This window comes from Protopterus annectens, chromosome 2.part0 (assembly GCF_019279795.1).
Source record: "Protopterus annectens isolate FY-2018-M chromosome 2.part0, PAN1.0, whole genome shotgun sequence".
Taxonomy (NCBI): domain Eukaryota; kingdom Metazoa; phylum Chordata; order Ceratodontiformes; family Protopteridae; genus Protopterus; species Protopterus annectens.
The window spans coordinates 330916383-330943815 of record NC_056728.1 but is presented as its reverse complement, the minus strand read 5'-3'; the positions used below and the strand labels follow the sequence as shown (position 1 = coordinate 330943815).

The window sequence follows — 27433 nt, the reverse complement described above, 5'->3', positions numbered from 1 at the left end:
AAACACCCTCCTCAAAGAAATAAAATGGGCATGCAGTAAGTCAGCAGGCTAGCAATGCTACTTCTGGAAAATGTCTAAAAAAGTAGTAGCATCAGCACGGCAACTGTGCAAAATATAAGAAAATGCAGAACTAGCATTTTTGGCATATTCCAAAAGGCGAAGTGACTCAGAGAGTATGAAACTACAATTAGGTCATAATTTGAAAAAAAAATCTGATAAGATTATTCATGTTATTGATAAATATCCTACTAAAGCAGGTAGTCTTACAAGGTGCAAATGCAATAAATAAAGCATTTAATGTACCAGTAATAAGTGGAGAATAAATCATGCCATCCATTTATGTAAACAAGACTTGTTGGAGTTAATCAGAATGTTTATTTGGCTGCTTTACTGACCACTTATGCAAATATGACAGTTACAGTAATAACAATTACTAAGGCAGAGACTGTTAATGAGACAGCAATTATTATTTTGTGTAGCTTTGCTCTTTTCTTCTCATTCTCTGTCTTTTTCAACAAGGAATCATAGCCTGGTGTGTAGATATCGGACATCCAGTATTTTAAGTCATTAGGATCCTCCTGGAAAAGAAAGTATAAAATTTGAGTCATGCAATACTTGTATAAAGTCTTTAATCATGACTAGGTTCTGTGAAGTCATGGAGAAACATGATAAGATCTAAAGCATCATTACAAAACATGACTTTGTAAATAAAATGCACTACATAACCACAGTGCAAAATATAACAGAATTAAATAATTCCTTTACAAGAAAAATAGCACCTATATAATGAAAAAAAAAATAATAATAATACAGATGAACTTAAGGTAGACTGAACAGAGAGAAATGAAAGGCACAGGTTTGAAAGGCCTGAATACCTACCAGAATTTTCGGGTCTATATTATATCAGCGAACGCTTAAAAAAGCGAATGTTGATTGATCGACCTTATGTAAGTGAAAGCTTACAATCTTGAACTGTCAGATCAGCGATTTTTTTCCTAGGGAAAAAAAATCGCTGATCCAAAACACATATACACAACACAAGCACACCAAACAAACAGAAATCCACACACATACACCTAAAATCTGACACCTAACCCTACACTAAACTATGCACACACCACTAACTATCCACTTACCTTAACCCAAACCCTAACCCTAAGGTCCGTCACTATCGCACACTCACCTCACCCACTCCCTAACGCTAACTCACCTAAATCCGCCCTAACCCTCATGTCCACACAATCGCACACATACCTAACCTGAGCCCTAACCCTAACTCACCTAAACCACCCTAACACTCACATCCACAGAATCGCACACTTACCTGAATCCGACCCGCAACTTTCCACCAAAGCACTGAAAATGCCGAAGCAACAGAAAAGGACAACCAAATTCTTTCCCTAGGAAAAAATTCAGGTTTCTGATGCTTCGATATTTTTCACTTTCGCTAAAATAAGGTTGATCAATCAGCATTCGCTTGTTTAAGCATTCGCTGATCTAATATAGACCCGAATTTTCTTGGGTGGCGAAAGCCAGGGAACCTTTTTGGCTAGGCTTATATAGGCCCCAGGGCCGATAGCCTAGTACCTACCTATGAACCTAATTACTGATGTTCTTCATGTTTCACTGTTGCAGTCATCACATTCGGGTTATCTGCTTGCAGTAGCCTTCAGTCAGCCTGATTAATAAAGTCTTGGGTCCTGCTTCGGTTGCTGTCTCATCTTCCATGACGTCAGGTAGTCAAGGGTGTAAAGCATGCATCTGATGCCATTACATCCGTCTTTCTTGTTGTGTGGTGCCTGAAGCAGAAGCAGTTTGAAAGTGCCGGTCGGCCGACTCCTGAAATTTTCGTTTTTGAGTTTCAGAACCGAAGTCTTCAACTAAGCTAAGTACCCCATTGGGGAAACTTTTTCTTGCTCTAAACTAATGTCAGTAAAAGTTAATAATTGTATTTCTTGTGGAAAGCTAATACCTCATAAAGATTTGTATTGGTACTGCATTCCTTGCTTAGGCCCTGACCATGACGTACCTAGCTGTTGGTTTTGTGCCTTATTTAAACAACGAACTATTCGTCGTCGGTTTATTTACGCTTTTAAATATTTTGGTACTCAGTTCAATTATTCAGATATGGCTTTGGAAAGCCATCTGACTACCAACATTCCAAAAAAATGCAAAGATAAAGACAGAGACAGACCGTTTAGGTCCAAAGCTGCCGACGATGCTTCTCCTAAGCTAGTCGCCAGTTCACCAGTACTCAGTGAGGCACTTTCGCAGCCCCTGATACCTGTTACTTCAGATTCACAGGCCTCTGCTGAGACCCATTCGGAGTCCGGTATGATGCGAGATGCTTCACCTGTGGAACCTGCGGATGTCTCAACCTTGGATGGGTCCGGAGCCGTTGTGCAGGCACCAGCTTCTGAGGGTGTATTTAGGCCTACTGGCTTGCATATTAAACCGACGCCATTTTCTTCTTCAAGGCCTAAAACTCAATCCATGCCTAAAAAACTGATGCCCAGACCACATGGTCAGGCCTCTATGCCTAAAAAACAAATGATAAGAATGGCTGAAGACCTTATTACTTTAATCAGGGGAAGCCACCTTCCCCCTCTAAGAGACCTAGGACTGAGTTTGCTTATGGTTCTTCTAATCAGGACTCTGAAATTTCTGTCTCCTTTGATGACCAGGATTTACACTTATCTACCTATGAGGATTCTGATGCAGAAGACTCTATTCCCCCTGCTTCCCCTCCAGAGGATTTCTCTTTTGGTGAAACCTTGCATACTCTTAGGGAGCATTTCCACTGGGAAAGCCAGGATTACTCTGACTCTGAAAAGAGGCTTAGGGATTTCTTACTCCTGCCCCAACACAGCCCTTTAGCTATCCCCCCTGTACTGGACATTGTTGATGATGCCTTTTCGGAATCTAGCTTGGCACCTGACTCTTTACCTCCTGCTCCCAGAAAACCAGATAGATATTACAGGGTTCCTGACTCTCACAAGTTCCTCTTTACAAATCCGATTGTGGATTCTGAGACCATTTCACAGGGACCCAAGGTCATTAAGGCTACTACTGCCAAAAATCCTACCCCCTCTGATAGAGATTCCAGGGCACTGGATAGATGGGTAAGAAGGTTTACACTTCTGCAACCTTGGCCATTAGGGCCTTAAACTGCCAGTTTCATATGTTAAAGTATCAGCAGCATATTATTGGATTGCTTAAACAGAAAATTGTTGATTCCTGATTGTGCTGAAAATAAGGATTTACAGGATTTAATGCATTCTGCTGAACAAGTTGGAAAACATACTTTGCAATGTGGTTTTGATTCACTAGAGGCATCTTGCAGGGCTGCTGTCACTGAGTCTGTACTTAGAAGGCATGCTTGGCTTAAGGAGCAATCTCTGACAAATCATGTTAAAGCTAAATTGCTGGATGCTCCTTTAAACCAAGACCTCCTGTTTGGCAACAAAGCAGAAGTACTTAAAAAGATGGAGGAAAAAGCTAAATCTATGCAAACTGTTAAAGATTTCCTGCAAGTACAGCTTCCCAGATTTAATAGGCATTGGCCTTCTAAAAATTGGTCCTTTCCTGCCTCTTCCAGGCCTTCTCAGTCCAGACTCAGAACCAGCAGAAGTCCCAGGCTTCAGTCCCAAAGTACTCACAGGACTGAGCAGTGGAGGGCTCCCACTTCCAAAGCAGGGAGTGGTAAGACTCCCCCTAAGCTAAACTGTCTCAATGACTTAACCTTAAATCTTCCAATCCCTGCACAACTGACTGTTCCTTTAGGGGGAAAGATTGCCCAGCATGCAAAAAATTGGGAACTCATTACCCAGGACAAATGGGTTTTAAATATAGTTTCCCAAGGATACAGATTCACTTTCACTCCTTACCATCCCCAAACGATTGACCAGATCTAGCCCCAAATCACTGGGCAGAGGTGCAAAAGTAAATTCTCTCTCTCTTAAGCATCAGGGCTATTCAACCTGTTCCAGAAGAGGAAAGGGGACAAGGTTTCTACTCAGGACTTTTCCTGGTGCCCAGAAAAGACAACTCCTGGCATCCTATCCTGAACCTCACTATCCTAAACACATTTTTGGTGATCCCAAAATTCAAGATGATAACTCTTCACCAGCTGCTTCCTATGCTTGCCAAGGATGCCTGGTTGGCAACACTGGATTTAAAAGAAGCCTACTTGCACATCCCAATAAGGGAATCTTGCAGAAGATACCTACGCTTCAAAGCAGGTTACATGCACTATCAGTTCTCTGCACTGCCCTTTTGCTTATCTACTGTGCCCAGGGTATTCACAAAGTGCCTAGCTCCAGTAATTGCATTTTGTAGGCAAAGAAATATCCAAATATATCCATACCTGGACGATTGTCTAATTCAGGCAGAAAGCCAGGACATGCTATTGAATCATCTGGCGTTTGTACAGAAATTGCTAACTTCTCTGGGGTACACCATAAACAAAAATAAATCACATCTTGTACCCTGCCAACCAATTGTATTCCTGTGAGCAAGCTTGAACACAACTTCCCAGATGGCCTTTCTCACGCCAGAAAAACAAGTTCACTTGACAGCCTACTTCAAACTACTGGCCACAAAGACTCGGCTATCTGCAAGGAAAATACTGCAAGCCCTGGAGTTCATGGCCTCCTGCATTCTCCTAATTCCATATGCAAGACTGCATATGAGGAAACTACAATGGTATCTAAAAAGTCTATGGTGTCAACATTCTCTGGATCTATTAGCAATTATTCCTATCATACCTTGTCTACAGATAAAGTTCCTTTGGTGGGCAGAGGCCTGTCACCAAAACAAGGGACTGTTATTCACTCTACCCTCTGCCACCCAAACCCAAACAACAGACGCATCAGACTATGCATAGGTGGGGCTCACTTGGCAAGGAAGTGCATTCAGGGCAAATGGAACCCGTCAAATGCACGTGCATATCAATCAAAAAGAAATGTTATTTGTACAGAATGCTCTGACAGCCTTCAAGGACCACATTCTTCCAGGGCAATTAATGGTGAAGATGGACAACACCACTGTTATATCGTACATAAACAAGCAGGGGGGAACCCACTCATACCCCCTCTGCAGACTAGCCATTTCTCTGTGGAACACAGCCTTGAGCTACCAAGTGCACCTACAGGCTCAATTCCTGCCAGGAAAGCTAAATACACTGGCAGACGAACTAAGAAGAAATCTCATGGACCCACATGAGTGGGAACTGGAACCAAAGATATTCAACATGTTGAGAAATAAATGGGGGAGCCCAGATATAGACCTGTTTGCCTCCCCCCAGAACTACCAATTGGAAAAATTCTGCACAAAGACTTGCCACAAGCAAGCTTGGAAAGTGGATGCCCTGTCCTTCACCTGGAAAAAACTATCAGTTTATGCTTTTCCCCCTCTGCCACTCCTCCCCAAGGTACTACTAAAGATCAAACAGGACAAACCAAGGACGATACTGATTGCACCAGACTGGCCACGTCAACACTGGTACCCCTTTTTGTGCAGTGTGTCACTACTGGCACCATGGCACCTGCCTCAGACTCCTGCCCTGCTGTCCCAGCAGGAGAGCCAGATTCTGCACCCACAGCTTCAAACCCTGAACCTGGCAGCCTGGCTAATTACCTGATCTCTCTGTTACAATCTCTCAGTAAACAAGTGTTGGATGTCATTCAGGAGGCAAGAAAGCCTAGTACTAGAAAATCCTATGCTGAAAAATGGAAAAGATTCTGTTCCTGGAACCAAACTCAGGGGATGGGCACAGTGACGCCCAATTTACCTCAGATTCTTCAATACTTAACTGAGATGCTGCACAAGGGCCTTTCCTTCTCCTCCATCAAAATTCATGCCTCAGCCATTTCAGCTCATTACAACACAGAACCACCCCTCTTCTCTCATCTACTGCTGAAGCAGTTTCTCAGAGGAGCCAAAAACTTAAGACCACCCAGGAGAGCCCCTACTCCAGCCTGGGACCTTAACTTTTTATTGGAAAAACTCACTGTACCTCCTTTTGAGCCAGCTGCAAGTGCAGAGTAAAAATTCCTTTCTTGAAAAACAGCCTTCCTTTTAGCCATCACTTCAGCAAGAAGGGTGTCTGAATTACAGGCCCTTATGGCAGTGGAGCCTTTCATCATCTTTCATGTGGACAGGGTGTCCCTCAGGACCAGTCCCTCCTTCATGCCCAAGGTAGTATCCAGTGTGGCTCTTAATCAGTCCATTCATTTGCCAACCTTCTTTTCTGATCCACAGAACAAAGGGGAGCGAATACTGCACTCTTTAGATGTGAACAGACAACTTACATTTTATTTGGACAGGACTAAACCGCTCAGGAAATCTGAACAACTGCTGGCTGCATTTGCTGCAGGGGCAGAGGGGAAGGCCATTTCAAAGCAAACCATTTCTAAATGGATAAGCCATTGCATTCATTTCTGCTATAAGCACCATGGAAAGCCTACCCCACAGGGGATCAGACCTCACTCCACCAGGGCTGCATCTACCTCTACAGCCTTTCTCAGAGGTGTCCCTACCAGGAACATCCTAGAAGCTGCTACCTGGAGTTCTGTACATGCCTTCACCAAGCATTACCATTTGCCAATTTTTTCTAAATCCAGAGCTGACTTTGCCACTGCAGTCTTGCAGGGCCTTATAGCTGGTCCTAATGCTATCTAATTTCCTCCTCCCATTCTTAGCTTTGGGAATCTACCCAAATGTGATGACTGCAACAGTGAAACACGAAGAACATAGTACAGTTGTGTACACTTAGCATAAATGTAGATGTTCAAGTGTATTCACTGTTGCAGTCCTGATTAACCTCCCTCCAGCCCCCTGACTTCTATTGGCTATAACTCTATTCTTGCTTTCTATGCTTAAAGCTTTTTGGTGTATTTGCTTTTTTGTTGGAGGTGTAACCTTGTATATATATATATATATATATATATATATATATATATATATATATATAATTGCTTCCCATTATGGGGGCACCTGACATCTGGGGCAAGAAAAACTGATGTAATGGCGTCGGCTGTATGCTTTATACCCCTGACTTCCTGACGTCATGGAAGATGAGACAGCAACCGACGCAGGACTAAGACTTTGTTAATCAGGCCGACTGAGGGCTACTGCAAGCAGATAACCCAAATGTGATGACTGCAACAGTGAATACACTCGAACATCTACATTTATGGTAAGTATACATGACTGTACTTTCTCACTTTTGAATCTCCACAAGAGCCTTCAGCCAGCAAAACTGAGTTACAATTGCTATTTTTGTAAACAATGGTGCACAGCTGTAGATTATTTGAAATATTGTGTAATATCTGAAAATTATGTAAGTTTATTTGAAACCCTTCATAACACAAGCTATATAGGTGACTACAGCATGGTTAAAAATAATTTGGAAAGAGAAAGGATAGGAAGTCAGATGGGAATATGAAAACATAAAAAATAAGGAGATGAAAACCTGCAATGAATTACAAATCAAGGCCTTTAAAAAGAATTTTCTAGAAAGACTACCAGCTTATTACATAAGCAGTTAGATCAGCAGAAGAATAATCAGATGGCACCTGACAGAAATGTTATCAAATGACGATCTGTTGACATTTAAAAAGCTTGTCCTTCATTAGGTACTGTACAACTGGGACAGAATTATTTCATACATAAGTTGAGAGGGAATTTGGGGGTATAGCCTACCTTATATTAGGCATCGGGTTGATAACAATTCACTGCTTGGAACATTTTAAACTTTTGTTGGCTAGCATGCATTGATTAAGCTTTGTCAGCTTATCTATAACTGACAACTGCAAATCAAATCATAATTAAGAATTTAGCTTCTGCAGTAGTATATGTTACAAAAAAGGACTGAAAACTGAGTCAGCAACATGATTAGTAGAAAATCATACAGTCTTATTATTTGATTTGTATGCATTATTTGCAGTTTAACACAAATTACATTGATATATTATAAACTTAGAAAACACTTTATAATGATCAAGTTTTATCACCACAAAAGTAATTACGTAATGCTAGATCTTGTTATAATAATTATGTATTGCATGGAATGTGATGATTATGCTCTGATATTCAGAAAATGACAAACCAGTTAAGTGACAAAGTGGCACAAGGCCTGACCTTAATAAATGTTAAGCTCCCCTTGCAAAAGGTGTTATGGTCAGGTCTAGTGCCAACTGATAAAATCTGCCGGTAAAGTTCAGCAAATGACAGTGGCAGAACAAAAGATTTGTTTCTACCTGCTATCCATATAGATAAGGTGTCCCTAACTTCCTGTTTTTAGCATAAAAAGTAGCTTGATTAACAGGACATGCATTCATCTGCATTTTCTAAATGATACAAAGTCTGAAACTTGACTGTATGTGGTTGCCATTATTTACTGACTTCAGCCATCAGTGGTTTCTCAGAAAACCACAGATTTTAAGAGGAACAGACCAAAACTAAGAAGCAATAATCTGGGTGCTAAACGGGTGCAGATAGTCACACATTCTGTCACTATCTCTCAAAGGAGGAGGAGCAGTGGCAAACCACAACAATCAATCAATGGTCAGCAGCCTTCAAAGCAAGTATGCCGATATACTTTGAATTCATAAATTCCAATACCCCGGATCAACTAATCCATAGTCCCACCAGGGGCTCAAATATCCTAGACCTGGTAATTACCAACATGGGAGATCGATGCTCCACACCAGTGGTCACCCCTTCACTGGCCATGTCTGACCGTAAGCTAATCACCCTTGACATCCACATCCCACCCCCACCCCCCAGTAGGGAAACCTCCATAAAACCCTTCTCCAAAGGTAACCTCATGCTACTCAAGTCAGAAGTGACAAACTTCATGACACCCATGCAGACAGGAACTGAAAGTTCGACTGCTGAATCCTACACTAAGGCACTGTACGAGCACATCCACTTGTGCTTGAATCATGCCATTCCAAATAGAACCAAGATGCTCTCCTCCAAAAAAGGAAGCCAATCTGGTGGTCCCCTGCCATAAACAAACTATACAACAAAAGGGAGAAACTGTTGCAGAAAAGACAAAAATCCCAGGATGCAAAATACTACTCCCTTACCAGCCTCAGTAAGAAGCTGAGATCCCTGATAAAATCCTCCAAAGCTAGTTACAAAAATAAAATTGCCAAAGATTCCAAGGACAACCACAAGGCATTCTATAGTTATGTCAAGAATCTAAATGGCAATGCTCAGATGTGCTCTGAGCTACAACAGAATGGCATTAAATATACTGATCCCAAGGATATTGCCAATATCCTGGCAGATCAATTCAGTGCCAACTTCACCCCCCTCTCACCCCCTAAAGGGCCCATCTCAATACCAAAAGACTGAAATTCCGGTAATCACAGGCACACAGGTAAAAAATGCACTCTCCAAAGCTAAGAATACAGCATCCATGGGACCAGACAACATTCTGGGATGTGTACTACATGAACTACAAAATGAACTAGCACCTCACCTAAGTGTCATGTTTAATCATAGCCTCACCTCAGGCTTCGTGCCCACTGAGTGGAACACAGATACAGTTATCCCGCTGCACAAGGGGGGATCCACCTTGGATCCTGGAAGCTACCGCTCCATCAGTCTGACGAGCCTGATCTGCAAGGCCATGGAATGTATTATCATGGAACTTATAAACAAAAACATTGGCAACCTTCAAACACTGGAGCCACCCAGTTTGGTTTTGTAAAGGGCCAGTCTTGTCTCCTCAACCTGATTGACTTCTTCGAATCAGTCTCCAGACCTGTGGATTAGGGCAAGGCGGTCCACACAGCCTATCTGGACCTCGCCAAGGCCTTCAACACCATCCCCCACTCTGGAATCATAGATAAACTTACTAAGCTGGGCATTAATCCCTACATCACTCAATGGGCTGCCAACTGGCTTACTGACAGAACCTACATTGTAAAAGTAGCCGATTCAAAATCCATCTCCAGACAAGTGACAAGTGGAGTACCTCAGGGTTCAGTCCTGGGACCGCTCTTGTTTGGCATCTACTTCTCTGAAGTACAGGCCAGCACTAAGGGACTCTGGCTAACAAAGTTTGCAGATGACTGCAAACTGAGTGCCATTACTGAATCCACAAATGATGTGGATATTCTACAAAAGGGCTTTACAGAAACAGATGCTTGGTGCCAGAGCCATGGGCTCAAGCTCAATGCCAAGAAATGTATAGTTATCCCCTTTGGGAAAAACCATGTACCCATGAATTAACACATAAGTGGCAGCACACTAAATACCAAAAGTGTGATAAGGGACCTAGGGACACAGGTGGACAGTGCTCTCACCTTTGATAACCACATCGCCACAACAGTCAGGAAATCCTTCTATGTGGCACACTTCATCACTAAGGGCTTTTCATCCGGAAAAAAGGAGGTCATTGCCCCACTGTACTCATCCCTCATTAGACCCATTATAGAGTACATGTACCTCACAAGACATCTGCAACAACTGGAAAGGCCACAGAAATACCTTACTAAAATAATCACAAGCCTAAAGCAGATGCTCTGTGCTGACCGTCTAAAAAAACTCCAGCTATACTCTATCACATATCGCCTACTCAGAGGTGATCTCTGCTTAACATACAAGGCCATGTCAAACCCAGAGCTGTTGGACATGCTACACTTAAAGAAATCCCAATCCCTCAGAGCCACACGCTCCAGGGCTCTAAACCTGGTCATCACAATAAACAAAACATGCTGGAGGGATAGGTTCTTGACCCAGAGACTCCCCATACTCTGGAATAGACTGCCCATACATGTCAAGCTGAGTGCCTCTTTGGCCCTCTTCAAAAGGAATCTTGACAATTGGATGGGAGATAAGAAATTCACCATGGGGATCATGTCAGTCACCCTGCTAGACAGGGGACCAGGGAAGTAAATATTCTGGGAAGAAATAGCCAGGGAATTGTTATGGCTAGGCTTGTATAGGCCCTAGGTCCGATAGCCTAGTACCAACCTATGAACCTATGAACCTATTAGTCTACATGCTAAATCTTTAAGAAAAGTTGTAAGATGAACTCTTATTTACATCACAAAAGCATGCACCCTAAATATGTTTTTAATAATGTACGTAAAAATCAATTGCTAGGGACAGCTAGGTTGCAAACCAATGATGATGATAATGATGATGATGATGATGAATTGGAAACAGTATTAGCTGGATTTTTGTGCTGAAGTTATTTCTAAGATATGATGAAGGTTATTTATCACATATGAAAATGTGAGTGCTATCTCAGTGAACAGATAAAGCAAAACCGTATTTTGATGAAGCTAGAGTGAAAGGTGAAAAAGGCGTTAACAATTTATTTTTTCCATAACCTTTACAAGGGATGTGAATTTTAGTTGCTAAATATTTAAGAAAACTTGGAGCATTTGGCAACAAATGAGAAATTTAAGAAAATACTAGGAAACATACCAAGATTTACATTTATTAATAGTAGGAATCTTAAAAGGCAGTTATACTATATGCCTCTTACTATTAATAAATGTACCTACCCATGTGATGATCCTTCAATGTGCAAACATATAAACAGAACAGATACCTTTATCTGCAAAAAAAAAAAGTATAATACTTTGTTTTTGACAGTGTACTTTTTGTACAACTAAATATACAATATACTGGTTACCTATTAGAAAATCGAAGTTACGGAACTTCGAATACCATATGGTTGACACCATATGATTGAAGTTCTGTAACTTCAAAATTCAAAAAAAAAAAAAAAAACAAAGACAACGTACCCTGATGGGTTAAAGCAAGGGGGCAAGCCACAACCCCCACTACTTAAATATACCAACTCCGAGATCGCACTTTAATGCACTACGGTGCGGAAAGGGAAGAGTTCCCTTTCCTACACTGTAGCGCGATCTCGGAGTTGGTATATTTAAGTAGCGGGGGGTGGGGGCACAGCCCCAACATGGGGGTGCAGGGGGGCTTGCGCCCCTGCCTACATCCTTAACTTTTTCTTTTTTTTATGTTCATTTTAATTTCCAATTGTTCGATCATTAAAGGTCGACTTTTAGTGATTTAAGCAACTGAAAATTCGATGTTCCAATATACCTGGCTTATTTCCAAGTATGCCAAGCCTATTATGTGGGGAAGACTAATCATACATTCAAAGATGAAAATCTGAACATATATCAGATACAAGCAAGAAGAAAATTTCTAATGGCTTGACACAATATAAAAATATGAGAACCATATCTTTACTTTTTGAGTTCTGAAATTGGTGCAAATTAACCTATGGGGAGATTTTATTAATCGAACAGAAGTAACTCAGTCTAAATGGATAGATCACTTGGAAGCTCATAAGTGCCCTGGATTTAATGAGGTTTTATCACTGAAATCTGTACTAAAAGAAAGAAGACTGAGACACTGAATGCTGAGAGGTGTTATTTTCTAATTGACCTAATGAAATGTTTATGCTTTTAAAGGCACCTATGCTACATTCTGACTGTCGCTGTTACATGATTTGTTTTATTTATTGTAAGGTGATATTTAATAAAACATTCTTTAGACCCTGAAGAAGCTGTTACGTGAAAAAGTGATTGCTGACACCTAGGCCTGCACTTAATATACCCTCAATAAAAGTTAGAATACTACAGCTGATTATTAAATGTTTAGCAGATGAATATGATTTCCATTTAGTAGTGAGGCAGAACAATGCTCTCATTATCTACTTCCTATACCTGGTGTTATATGTTGTTTGCACTTGCTTACATTTATCCTTCTGAGGCTGTACATCAATACACAGAATAATATTAGGTTTCAGAAAGGGTATACTCAGAAACAATAACTTGAAGTGTCCAGTAAATTTCAGCAGATCCACAAAACTATATATAATATATGTATACATATATATATATATATATATATATATATATATAAAAGCACATGTTCATTACAGCTGTCTGGACTGCTCATCAACATACCAGTCTGTTTCATAAAGAAAATAAAGAAGTGGTACCTGGACTAAAATGGCTTCACTGCTAATGCTGCAGCAAGCCATAGTTCAACTTCATACAGTTACTGGTTCTGCATCCTAGCTCATTGGCTCAACCCATGTGCCAGTAAAAGAGGAGGGCTGGGACACAGATCCAGTGAGTATGAAACTGTCAAGCAGGATGGCTGACTGTCATCTTTGGTAAAGTATAGCTCAGTAGAACTTTTTTATGTAATCCATCCGGAATGATCCTTTTTTTTATTTATTTAACGTTGATGAGCAGCCCAGCAGCATCTGGCCGTAGGCAGCTTCCTAGGTTGCCTAGTGCTGGATATGGCCCAGAGTGTGAGTGAATGTTGAGTTGGACTCACATATGTAGCTATAGGTATACTGAAATGTGGGTGTTCCATGTGAAATTTTCCACAGATAGTTACAGGAGGTTCCTCACTGTTGTCCAATCTGGGAATTGGAATATATAATTAGGAGAGGGAGTGACGGGCACAACCCCAAAGAAAGGGGGGTAGAGGAGGCATTGCCTTCCTGCAAAAACACTGTTTATTCTTTTTTCTTTTTTAATTTTTATTTTGTTTTAGAATAAATGATTTTAGATGTATTAATCTTACATTAAGTGAGTTTAGATGTGTATATATATATATATATATATATATATACATATATATATATATATATATATATATATATATATATATATATATATATATATATATATATATATATATATATATATATATATAAAGACAGAGAGAGAGAAAGAGATATGATAACATCAAATGTTTATCCATGATTAATTAATATATGATTTTACTGATCTTGCCAATACATTTTTGGACAGTAATACATTTCATTGTGGTTATCTGTTTTTCAAAGGGAAAAAACCAGGATAAAAACATTCCGAATCACCAAAATGATAACATTCACATTATTCAGCATTCCTAGCTCTTTTTGAATCATTTCTGCACATATTTCCCACACTTAAATCTTCAGTAGACTTTAACTGATTTTTTTGACCCACTTAGTCCCATAGACTAGGGCCGGGATTCACTAATCCCCCGTGTAAGACTAACTAAGTCTTACACGGACACTGCAGTGTAAGGGTATGATGTCAGCACATCATGCATATTCATGAGGGCGTGCTGACTCACTCTAAGGCTTACACGGACCATGCACGAGTGCAGGGGGCATGTCAGACTGCCGAGCAGTCCAAATATCCATGCCCCTGCAAGTGCCTAAACTGCAAATGTCAACAGAAATGAGCGAGTATGCTCAAATGTCCACATACACAACACTACACTCCCCCACATTCTAAATCCCTGTACAAGTGTAAAATGTAAAGGTTTCCTTTTTTTTTATTATTCCCGATATAGCTGCCCATATTTGTGCGTGTATGCGCGGGTTTGCCAATTGCTTAGCTACAGTTAGCAGTGTAGACATCGAAGGGGATAATAAACTATTTATATGCAAATTAAGGGAAATAGCAATAGTGTAGTGGTAGAGCCCTCGCACAAAGAGTATGCATTCCGGGTTCGAGTCCCGCCACTCCACTACCTATTTTCTGTAGGAAATGTGTGCATAAAAATAATTCCTGAAATTTACCTTTTAAATCCTAGTAAAATGCATTGAAATGGCCTATGCGTTAGTGAACAATATTTTTTATATATATATATATATATATATATATATATATGAAGGTGGAATGGTCATGCATACTGATAAATGCATAAGTAACATATCTTAAGCAATGTGAAGCACTGCTAAGCAAAGTCCAATAGTATTAAGCACAGTGAAGTATAATTGCTCATAGCTTAGCAGTGCTTTAACTAGCGCAATAGTTTTGCGTGGAGCTGCGCATCGCACCAACTAATGCAAACAAAACATGTTTGTGCGGAGCTGCGCACCGCGCCAACTAGTGCAACATTGGGCAACGTCAGGCAGCGTAGAATAATGTAGAGCAACGTCGAGCAACGTTGGGCAAAGCTGAGCAAAGTCGGATAAACACAGCCACACCCTCTATCCTGTCTGGCCAGTAGTAAAATAAAAAGCAATGACAGGCCTCGAACCCGGGATACTGTGCAACATAATCACAGTACTAAACCACTAAGCCATGACAGCTTTAAATATGGATGCATTTCCAACACACTCATATATATCAATAGAAGTTTACCCATTGCTAAGCAGGTTTGCTCTTAGCTGAGATATTTCAAAACCGGCCAATCACAAATAAGTTTGGGAAATGAGGCATATTTAAGCTCCATAGGTGGGAATAATTGCCATAACTGGTTGTAGCTCCCATCTGCAGACAGTATGGCCAGTGCTGGAGAGGGCTCTCATTTTCGAGCGCAACGGTGGGGCATTGAGGAGTCAAAATACATGGTTTGGCTCCTCGTCCATCATCATGATGCAAGACTCCTGCAGGGCCAGTTCCAGGGCATGGAGTACAAAGTGGAAGCCTGGAACCGTATAGCACATAATCTCACCAGTGCCACAGGCATCTCTCGGACTGGTGAGCGGGTCAGACACCACCATGCAGACCTAAAGAGACACAAGGAGGACCAACTAAACCACTGGATACAGGAAGCCCGTGGAATGCCAAATGCCACACTACTGGGTATGTAGCCATGAAATGAAGTATGTAAGAATTGCTATTGTAGTTTATATTATGGATAGGTATGTCTCAATATCCCTTCATTTACTTCACAGCTGCAGGTGTACATGCTGCAAATCAGCAAGCCTATGCAGATAGGCTGCTAAGGCTGCACCACCAGGCAAGTTAGTAAATATTCTGCATGTGTGGTCATATAAAAGAAGTGAGAGAGCCTGAAAAAGAGTGTTGTAACCCATTATTAAAGGTATAAAAAGTGAGGAATAACATCTTTGCATGTACTGTCATATAAAATAAGTGAGACAGTGTGAAAATGTGTTGTAACCCATTAATAAAGGTATAAAAAGTGTGGAATAACTTCTCTGCATGTACTGTTATATAAAATAAGTGAGACAGCGTGAAAAGGTGTTGTAACCCATTAATAAAGGTATAAAAAGTATTGAATAAAAGACCTCTGCATGCACTGATATATCAAATAATTGAGAGAGCTACTAGAAAAGTGTGTAATGTAATTAATAAAGGTATAATTCCTGGAGTGTGTCCGTGTCACTTTCTGCGATATGTTGTTGCACCCTTGCATAATAGAGAAAGTGCAGTCAATCCACACATGGGTAGGCCCATTTAAAGTGGATGAAGGGAGTGCCAGTAGCTGTTAAGCATATATACAGTCTCAACTGTCGGTTAATGGTCGTCATGTACAGGTTAATCTGGCACATAAGTAGCTTGTTAATGTGTTCCCCAGAAATGTCAGTATGCTGCTAGAAATGTAGGGGGCTGTTAACATATACCTGATAATGTCACCTGAACACATCCAGATATGTAGATACATAAATATAAATTAAAAATATAAATATGTAGCAGTAACATCTGCATCCAGGACAGTTTGTATGTCAGATACAGGTCAGGTATATCAAGAACTAGCAAAACCCATTTCACAATTTAACGGACATTGCCTAGTGTAATAATACATGTAGGGGAAATTTAACTGCAGTCAATAGGAATGTAGTGTAAACTATAAGTATAAATAAGTTGTTAATGGAGTTATCTTTTTACACCCCACTGCATGTGCATAAACAATGCAATTCCACACCTCAATGGGTATGTCTAATCTCATAACATTTGTTGGGACACATGTCCTATTGTTATATAAATATCTGCATTTACCTCGATGCATGTGCCCTGTTCACATACCACAATCTTGTGGCCTGTTGCCACCAATCAGTCCTGCATGCTGTTGGAATGCCCACTGTTGTTCTATATATGCATGTGTTATTCTTGCTGTTCAACTGTTTGAACTCTGGTGTGTTGGGTTAATGGGAATACTACTGTATGCTGTTACAACTAAACTGGAATGCTGTTGGCTATTACTAACCCATATTGTCATTAAATCCTCCTAAACATAGAATGTATGGGAAGGCCGATCCCAGTGGACCCACCTGTCCCACCTCAGCTGGTGATGGCACCTGGCACCAGCAGTTCCGGTGCCCAGCCCGGGACCCCCTCCACCATTGGTCTTATGCCACCTTCAGGTGGAAGCACTGCAGGGGATGGGGCTCATCCCCCTGTGCAAGTGTGGGCAGAGAAGGGCCACCTATCACCCTCCGAATGGTCCGGGCTGTGGTGCGTAGGGAGATCCAGCATTCAGTCGCTGATCCTCTACGCCAGCTCGAGGCAAGAGTGGCGCAACTCACAGGTGAGCCTGCCCCTCCTACGCAGCCCCCAGCACAGCCACCCCCCCCGAGCTGTGAACGTGCAGTGGTGACTGCCCATGGGTGGGGATCTCAGTTCCACTGTTGCCATCTGTGGGCTCATGGGCTTGCGATTTCCAAACACCCTTCCCCGTCAATGGTGTTCACCCACCCCATGTGTCATACTCCACCCCTGTATGTGTCTTGTTTGTCTTGTCTGTTTACCTCCCCAACCTACCTCCCAAAATATACCTACTTTCTTTACCCCACATTCCCCTCTCACCAGAAAAAAAAAATGGGCAATCTGCCCCCCAGAAAAATTATGCCCCATACATAGCTGCCCAATTCGCACACATGTCCGCTGGACACAAACAGAAATTTAATTGGCAGTACAACATACTTTGTTGTCCTCACCCCTCTCTCAGGGGTGGAAGGTTTCAAAATTCCATTCACATTACTAGTATATGCACAGCTGTTGCTGTTAAAGAAATGGGCAGCTATGGACCTTCCCTACACCCATCCTGCACATCCCGATCTGTTTTCCCTACTGTCTTTCCCTCTTTATGCCCCCTTTTTCAACACTTTCCTATCTCCCCATTTTCTTTTCTTTCAAAGAAATGAGCGCGGGGGTTAGCGGGAGTAAGCACCTTTAAGCAGTAGTAAGCATGTTTGCGCAAGTGTGCAGTGAGCTAAGCTTGTGTGCGCTTAGCTAAGCATCACGCAAAACTGCGCAAACCTGCTTACAACTGCTTAAAAGTGCCTTAGTCACTCTGTAAGTCAGGGCCCTTGTTCTGCTCAGCAGCAAAATAAAATACCTCTGTCAGTCTCGAACCCCAGACCTTGTACACACTAGACTGCATGAAGTACCACTGAGCCATGGTAAACATACAACAAATTGGTGCTGAAACCAATATATCATGCATCAGAATGAGTGAATGTAAAGGCCAAATAGGAATGTCATAACACAAATCCTGTTCTGTGGATCTTTACCAGCAGTTCTTGTGGAATTGCATCACATGACAGTGAAAAGAGAACCAGCCATTCTAGCAGGAAATAATGTTACAGCAGCACTTCACAACCCCCACACAGTATTATAGCAGGACAAACACTAGCATATCTGACTAGGGTAGAGGCCATACTTCCCAAATGTGACAAAAAGTAAGAGTTAGACACCACTTGTACTTCAGGAAATGTGTATTAATCCATATGCTCTGGTTCTCTGAAAGTCTCAACCTAATGTTACTAATATTGTAAAGGTGTACCTCACTTCGAACTACTTTACCCTGAGTCTGTTCAAATATGTACCCGAGTGTTTGAGAGGACTGGCAGAGGCAGAAACAGACAGTGCAAATAGCGTTGGAAGGAGTTCCAGAAGCATACCCTTATGTAGGAGTACAACACTGAAATACCAAGGGATGTAGCCATGTACTGGTAGCAACCAACTGTGACAATGCCATTGTTCCAGTACTGAAAAGCCCGATGTGGTGCACAAATGAAAAGCCTGGTGTGGTGCACAAAGAATAACAGGCTAACCTCGGGCTACCAAATGGATAGGTCCACAGTTGGGAGCTACACAGACAGACTACTTGCCTTGGTAAACTAACAGGTACACAGCAACCCTTTAAGTCCAGCAAGATAAAGTTCACACATTAAGACATAAATGCTCTCTGTCCTACTGCACCCCTACCCAAATGTACAATAAACCTGTGTGTTCAGGGTCTACCAAGGATGTAGGTAGACATACTCAGTACAAAAATTTATACAGTTTTCTTGAGCAGCCTGTGCCAATGTCAACAGTAAAAAAGCACAAACTGTTCAAAAGTGAGTGAATAAATATTCACAGTATAGCAGTTCACAAATAGTTCATGTGCCAAATGAATACATCTCAATAACTACTTTTGTATGGCAGTAAATTGTATAAGTAGAAAATAAACTACATACTCCCATGTATCTTGTGTTAGCATATGTAGGGGTGAGTACAATTCTACACTGACAACTGTGTAGTGGAAGTGGTAACATTCAGGTCTGAGTACAACAATTATATCACTGGCTACACCCCTAGCTTCAGATATAAGAACTATACCAACCTTCTGACTTACACAACGGTCTCCACAGCAAACAAGCATGGCCCCCACTCTGGAAATCTGAAAGGGCTACGCCTACCTGACATAGCAATTTATAGCATTGGGTTGCTATGACAGTGTGTACTGCAATTACCACACAGCAGGCTGCATGCAATTACCAAATGGTGGCCACCAATTGGTGCAGAGGCCATCACATGCACATGTGCAGATACCTATAAAAGCAGGCTGTACCTGCTGGCCACACATGCAATCATCCCATTGCAGATGGTGAGAGAGAGAGAAAGAGAGAGATAGACACAGAGACAGAGACAGAGAGAGAGTGAGAGAGAGACTCACACCCCCACCCACACCAGTGGGAAAAAAATATATAAACTAATAAAAAAAAGAAAAGAAAACATAAAACAAAGTTATTACATTCAGCCAAAGAGACAGCTAAGTGAATAATACGAATGCATACAAAGGAAAGGTATGTAACAGATATGTATTTACTGGCATGTAGTAGATGTATTTGAAGACCACTCTACATACTTTGAAACATCAACATGTGGCAGCAGCACGTATCTATGCACAGATACCCTGCATAACTACTGCCATGGACATATCAGTGTATAGCTATGTACAGTGGGACATAACTGTGATATATGTAACTCAGCATTAAATATCAAACATCTGAACCATGTTATCTGTGTTCTGTACAGTAGTGTGGACAATGTCTGTTTGGGGGAGTAGCGCATACAGCTATATAAGCATGGATGTGACAGAGTAAAAATGCATGATAGTCATATCACCGTGTAGCTTAGCATTGGCAACAGCTGTACCAGGCTAGTATGGTAATTAAGCATTTGCAGCTATATATACACCCTCTAATATTACTGTGTGCTCACATGTGACACCTGTTCATGTTGCAGCAAGGCCCAACAGGTCAGCTGTGAGGTACATGGACACATAACAGTGTGATCCTTGTGTGTGTATGGCACACACATACGGAGAGATCTGTCTGTGTCAGATATATTAGCATCTGTACATGTGCATAGAGCAAGGGACATACTGCAACTGTTTGTGGAAGGTGGATACATATATATTGCTGAAGGTTGTTATGTGCATATTCCTATATAGGTTGTAGTGTGTGGCAAACCAGACAGCATACAGTGCTGGTATATGACATGTGGTGGTTGAACGCTGTGGGTATGATTCGTCAGGTTTGCAGTGTTGCAGCCAGTGAGGTCTGCTAAAGCTACATGGGCTGAGAACATCTTCAATGCATTCCGCACAACACTGTGCAATATTATGACATAACTGTATACCTCACAACCTTCCCATACTCAATATTCCCACCATGAAAGGTGGACTGTATATGTGCCTATATGTATATCAATATGTACACCAATGGATGTTCATATATATGTGTGTATATATACACATATATATATATATATATATAGAGAGAGAGAGAGAAAGAGTGAGAGAGAGAGACAGGGTCAAATTTACTGCAACTGATGCCTGGTGACAAAGCCATGGACTCAAGCTCAATGTTGACACTACATTGGCATTCCTCCTTGCAAAAACTCAGTACCCATTAACTACCACATAGGTGGTAGTCTACTTAACACTGAAGGTATGATAATAGACCATGGGACACAGGTGGACAGTAGTCTCCCCTTTGATTGTCACAGTGCCACACTAGTCATGTAACCTGTCAACGTGGCACACGTAATCACAAAAGGTGTGTCATCCAGGGAAGTATAGGTCAGTGTTCCCCTGTACTCCACACACAGAAAACCCATTATAGAGTACAATGCTCCATGTGGTATGTACCTCACAAGACATCTACAGTAACTGGAAAGGACACAGACATACCTCACAAAGGGTAATACCGGTTTCAAACAGATGCTCTATGCAGACCGTCCCACAAAACGTCGCATACCGTCTACCCAGAGGTGCCCTTAGCTTAACATGCAAAGCTATGTGAAACCCAGAGCTGTTGGACATGCTCCACATCATCAGATCACAATCCCTATGAGCTACATGCTCTAGGGACATAAAGCTTGTCACCGCAATAAACAGCACATGCTGGACGGATAGATCCCTATCTCAGAGACATACCATACCCTGGCACAAACCAACTATCAATAGCAAACAAAGCTCCTAATTAGCAGTCATCATATATAAACCTGATGATTGTGTGTGAGATAGGAAATACACCCCGGGAATCACCTCTGTGACTCTGCTTGACAGGGCCACATGAAATGAAATCACCCATGTGTCAAAGGCCAGGGTAGCGTATGGCTAGACATCTATAGGTCCTAGGGCCAATAGCCTATAACCTACCTACGAACCGATACACACCCACATGTACCTGTTGTAATAATTGCTTTGTGAGATTGACTGAGTGGGATGGTGAATGTATTGGTGAATGTGTCCGAGTTCTGTATATGTGTGATAGCTAAGTGGGAAACTGTTTCTGTCATGGTATGTAGAGTCCTAGCTGTGATCCTAGCAAAAGATGTGTATGCTATTGCTAGGCACAAAAAGCAGTATGCCAGACGGTCTGACGTAGTGTGTTGGTGTCGACTGGGGAGTCCCATTGTAGGCTACAGAAGTACATGTATGCTTATTGAGTGTTACTGCTGGTGAATCCAACCCCTGAATGAACTGTAGTACTACCTGAAGCTGTATGCCTAAACAGCACAGTAAGGTGCATGTACACATGTCCTGGAACCACTGTATTGTTTGTTCCCCGTAGTCCTCCAGATGACATACCTCAGGCATACGGTCTTGTAACTACTGACACACAGTACTGTATGGTACACAAGAAAAGGTCATGTGTGTTGCCATACCTTTGTGTCTGGTATGTATGTCTGATGTGTGCTTGTGTATGCCTGTACCATGGCCTTGGTCATATGTGTGTTACAGGATATAGGTGTGCATCTAGCAACATGTATAGTGTAGTACAGCAGTATGCCACCCATATTGACGAATGAGCACATATGTTAGGCAGGGGTTTGCCATCAATGACTTGTGTAGTATGCTGGTAATACTGTGACTGGACCCTACGATCATTGCAATAGATTATATGTTACGTTATGCATTAGCATGATATATACCCCCTGTGGCTAGGTGGTGCATTGTGTCCATACAATGTGCCATATACTGTTGTATAGTCTTACATACTGGTTTATCTTTGTTGCTGTGCAGAACATGGTTTGATATATGGAGTGTGCCAGGCACTGTCAGGCAGTTGTGGGTTGAGCACTGATATGTGGTATTGAAAGTGTATATCCTTTGACAGACAATAGGTTGCTATATATGGCAGTTAAATTATATCCGTACTTTAGAATAGTAAGTGTGCCACTTGACTTGCTCACACATATTGTTTCTTTGTCTTCCAGGATAATGGCCCACCATCGTAATCCCTCATACAGCACAGCATAGGATGAAGTTATAACGGACACCATGGTTCAGCACTACACCATGCTGTTCTCAAGAACCAGCCAGGACCAGCATGAGCAGACTGCACTGTGGCAAGATCTTGTCCGCAGGGTAAATGACATAGGCATGCATAACCGGACATATGAGCAGGTATGCCATCACTGCAGTGATTTAATTAGACATGTCCAGCAGCACGCGTCTGATATCCATAGACAACAGCTTGCCACAGGTGGTGGGGTAGCCATCCATCCCCCCTCACCAGAGTGGAGGAGCTACTCCTGAGCCAGGTGGCTCCTGGCCAACAACAGCAACAACAACTGACATGCATCATCATGGAGACCAGAGCCACCCAGCAAGTTCACATGGAGTGTGCAGGTAACATGGCATAGCTGTACACTACTGTTACCTCTATTGGTAGATCATGCTTATGTGAGATGTGTAGTGTGTAGTTACAAGATGTGGTGCCTAGTGTTGTGCAATAATAATATTTTGGAATATAATATGCAGGCCTGTGACTATCAACAGTCGTACTACTGAAAATTGCAAATACACAGTAGCAATGCCACAGTTGTTGCCACTGACAAACTGTCTCATACCCTCGTAGGTCCCCCTGGTTTGACAGCAAGGCAGCAGACCCATGCTGTTGAGTGTGTTATACATTTATTATTGCTAAATAAATGTGCATGTCATAGGTGAGGTGTAGGCCATGTACACATCACACACCAGCGCATAATGCATGCTGTGCATGTTTGCTGTGAGACTATGCACATCTCAGTAACATGTGTAGCTGACTCAAACACATGCAATACACAGAGCATCCCACACAATTGTGGCAACACTGTAGGGGACGTTGGATAGGCACAGTCGATACACATGCACACAACACACACAACTGTGTCATACGCAGTACATGTTAACATGCTACACATGGTGTATTCATACACACACTGTAAGGTCACACTTCAGTATCCCAAATGTCATCCACACAGCACACATAACATACCTGAGGGGTAGAGTCCTCTCATGTGGCTGTGTGACACGCTTCAACACATAACACATTCATCTTAGATAATGCCCCCTACTGTGCACCTTACGAACCCATGTAACAACTGTGCGTGAAATGGTGAATGTAGCTATGGTACTGCAGTTCAGGTACAGCACGCTATGTGCCGGTCTGGTACACATTAGTAGCCTTGAGTGACCACATGATGCTGCATGATTATGTCACATGGTACTACACCACATCCAGTTACAGTGGCCACAGTACTACACATATCATTAATTGTATGCACCTCAATGTTGTGTGTGTGCAAACATATGCACTGATACACAATCTGCATAGCAATCACCATTTGTACAAAGTGACACACATGTCTTGTAATACTATTGAGTGTATAGGTCACATGACACACATTGTGTATGTGTGAGGTTTAATGCTGCAGTTGTGTGGTAGCATGCCATGTCATGCTTGGCACTAGCATGTCCACAATATGTCCAACACTCACCATAACCACTGTACAATGTCTATGTTGAGCAATGGTATTCCATCAGGTATACATGCACCACTCATCCTGTGTGTATACATAGCACGCATGTGATAAACCTGTGTCCACAATTGTCTGCTAAAGACACAGATGCTCTAATCAGAAATGGATATCTATGTGATACACTGATACACATCCAGCAATGGTATGTATACCTGTGAGTGATGGTGCACAGGACATTGCAGAGACGTTAATACTCGCACATCAGTGTTGTGTCCATGTACACATTGCGTTCCAGGGTGAGGCCAATCACTGAACAAAACACACATGCATCAATGCCATGTATACTGTTATTAGCAAGGGCTGTCTACACTCACACTGCATGCTGTTGAGCAACACACGTCCTGCATGCTGTCATGTTTGATATAAATGTTTGGCTTGTGATACTGTACCCCACCATCATACGCTATTGAGTATGTTCTGGATTGCTGGTGCTGTGTGTGTCTGTTGTAGTGAAAAGTGTGCATGTGTGCATGTGTGCAGACATCATGTACAGGTCGTAAAGTGTGTTTCCTGTCTTTCTCTCACAGGTGCTGACTTTGGGCTGGTTCAATGCAGCAGGCAAACCAATGTAACTGAGCAAAATAGTGATGATGATGATGATAGGTGTGTTGAGGCACAGACATGTTTGCCAGGGTCTGTCGTTGGGCCGCCAAGCGACAGTACATGTGTCCACACCATCCATGCATACAGTCATACTGCCAATGCATCCATCACCAATGCCCTTAGCTGAGGGACAGCATACAGCCAGCATTGGCCAGGACAGTGTGGTATCCATGTCAAATGCATCCCAACACAGCAGCCATACACAGATGTCTGGAAGGATACCACATAGGCAGATGTCCTGGGGTTCTCGACGGAGCACTGCTGCTCATCATGCCACTGGCAGACGTGCCACAGGTCTGACAACATCACGCATGTTCCAGGCTGTCATGGAGGCACAGGCACATATGGAACGGTACACCAGACAGGGACTAAGAGCACAGAGGGCACATAACACCGCTTTAACTGACAGTATCCATGACCTAGCAAGTGCCATCCATAATTACACTGAGGTCATGGATAGACATTGGGGTGAGACATTAGATGTCCTCCACAATGTCATATCCATGTATCAGGACAGTACGGGATGGGTGAGACATCGACATGGACGTTTGCCAGCAACATCAGCAGGTGGAAGTTGCTGTGGACGTCCCTCAAGTCACAGCCACTCCCGTAGTGCCAGTACCAGCCCCAGCAATGCTGGGGGTGGGCTGTCCATAGACCATCCTAGAAGACCATGTGCACGTGGCTCTGGACAGTCCCAGCAGGGACCTGGGTCCAGTGTACATCCATCTACCTCTGGGGATAGTACCCAGTCTGGCTTAGTACCTGATAGTGTCAGTAGCACCTCTGTCAGGCACAGGTACCGAATCTGTGGCCAGAGATGGTGATCTGTAAAGCCTGGCAGGTACAGTCTGTGGCTGTCCCACAAATACCCGTATATGGTAGCCACATGGTGGAACTGTGTGCATGCAGACACACATACAGGAACCAGTCACCTAGGGCTAACACATACCTGCACACATTACATCAACGGTGGCCCATAGCAGTACTCTCGCCCCACACACACACACACACACACACACACACACACACACACACACACACACACACATACATGTTGATTGGATGGCTCACTGTAGACCTCTGGCAAACCAACAACACACCCCTGTGCATATGATGAAACCTGTGCCACCTCCTGTCATCTGTAACATCGATGCAGGAACAGGCTACCATAGTGCTGATGCAAAGGGTGACTTTATAGCAGTACAGCAATGTTACCATGCTGTCAGCAGTAGAGTGTAATGATATGCTTGAAGGTGTAGCTGAGCAGGCATGATGCATTAAAGCTATGATTGTCATTGTAGTATTGTATACACCAGTGTTAGTTAAAATAGTGTATTGTCCACCCACGTGCCACTTGGCTGATGTGTGTAGTATTGGCAGCATGTGTTAGAGTGGACAGTATGTGTGGGATGTGTGTAGCACAGATTTGCAGGTGTACATCTGTGAACATGGTGGAGGTGCACTGTCTGCATGTACGTGCATAGTGGGCACATGGGCAGGGTGACATGCCCTATATCACACAGTAACACTACATAGTTTCTATTGGTGGCCAGTATGCATTGTACTACACACATTTCTGAACCTGACTACACATGTGTGTATGACATGGTTTGACACTGTGCTGTGGGTGATACTGTTACTATCTGTCATTGTTCTGCATTCTGGTGGTATACATAACTTCAACAGCCTGATCATAACCAATCGTTAGATGATGTCTTCACGACTGACACACAGCTGTAGGACACACAGCAAAATTTGCATCCTTCAGGTACTATACTATGCCAGTAACCAGTGGTATTCACCTGCACCCATTACTGAGACCACTCCTGTCTGGCATATAGCTCTCTTAGGTACAAGCAATCACAGTAGGGATATGTCCGTCCACATCTGGTAATGCATACTGTGACCTATAATACATTCACCAGATGACACACACATCCTCCACAAGGGTACCATACAGACAGATAACTGTTGTCAAACCCATGCTGTAAAGCTATTATCCAAACTAAGCATAGTCATCCACCTTTACAGAACATAGTATCCCCACAGTACCACATAGGTAGTAGCCACCAACATGATGAACAGGTACCGATGTGTACATGCAACCAAGTGTTACATCATCTCTCCTTTAATAATCACATCTCCTAAGGTTTTTTGAAATACCTCAGTGGATCACATAAGCAATAAGGGGTTTGCATGCATATCCACAAAGGTTGTTGTACACCTATAATGAATAGCCATCATTGACAGACTTTGCTGCGTTCGAACCAGTCTAACATATACCTCGGCCATAAAACCTCACTCACACAATTCAATAGTAACCGTAATGAGTGTGTGTGACACGGATGACCTAGGCCAGGGATCACTGCAGTGGCTGGCCTTGTTACAAGCATACAGATGTGACCTAATGTCTGGGAAGCAGCAGCACAGTCTGGCAAAGGTGACAGTTGTGTCCTTGGAGACAGCAGGGTTCACACACATGC

At 42.4% G+C, this 27433-nt stretch overlaps 1 protein-coding gene across 1 annotated transcript in view; it reads right to left on the bottom strand.

The window, feature by feature from the left end:
* Nucleotides 1-350: 350 nt before the first annotated feature.
* MINAR2 (membrane integral NOTCH2 associated receptor 2) overlaps nucleotides 351-27433 on the bottom strand; it is a 181697-nt gene continuing 154614 nt past the window's right edge. The window contains exon 3 of the mRNA XM_044061927.1: nucleotides 351-578. Within this exon, the coding sequence (XP_043917862.1) occupies nucleotides 399-578 (180 nt within the window). The 3' untranslated portion in view covers nucleotides 351-398. The remainder of the gene's footprint in view (nucleotides 579-27433) is intronic.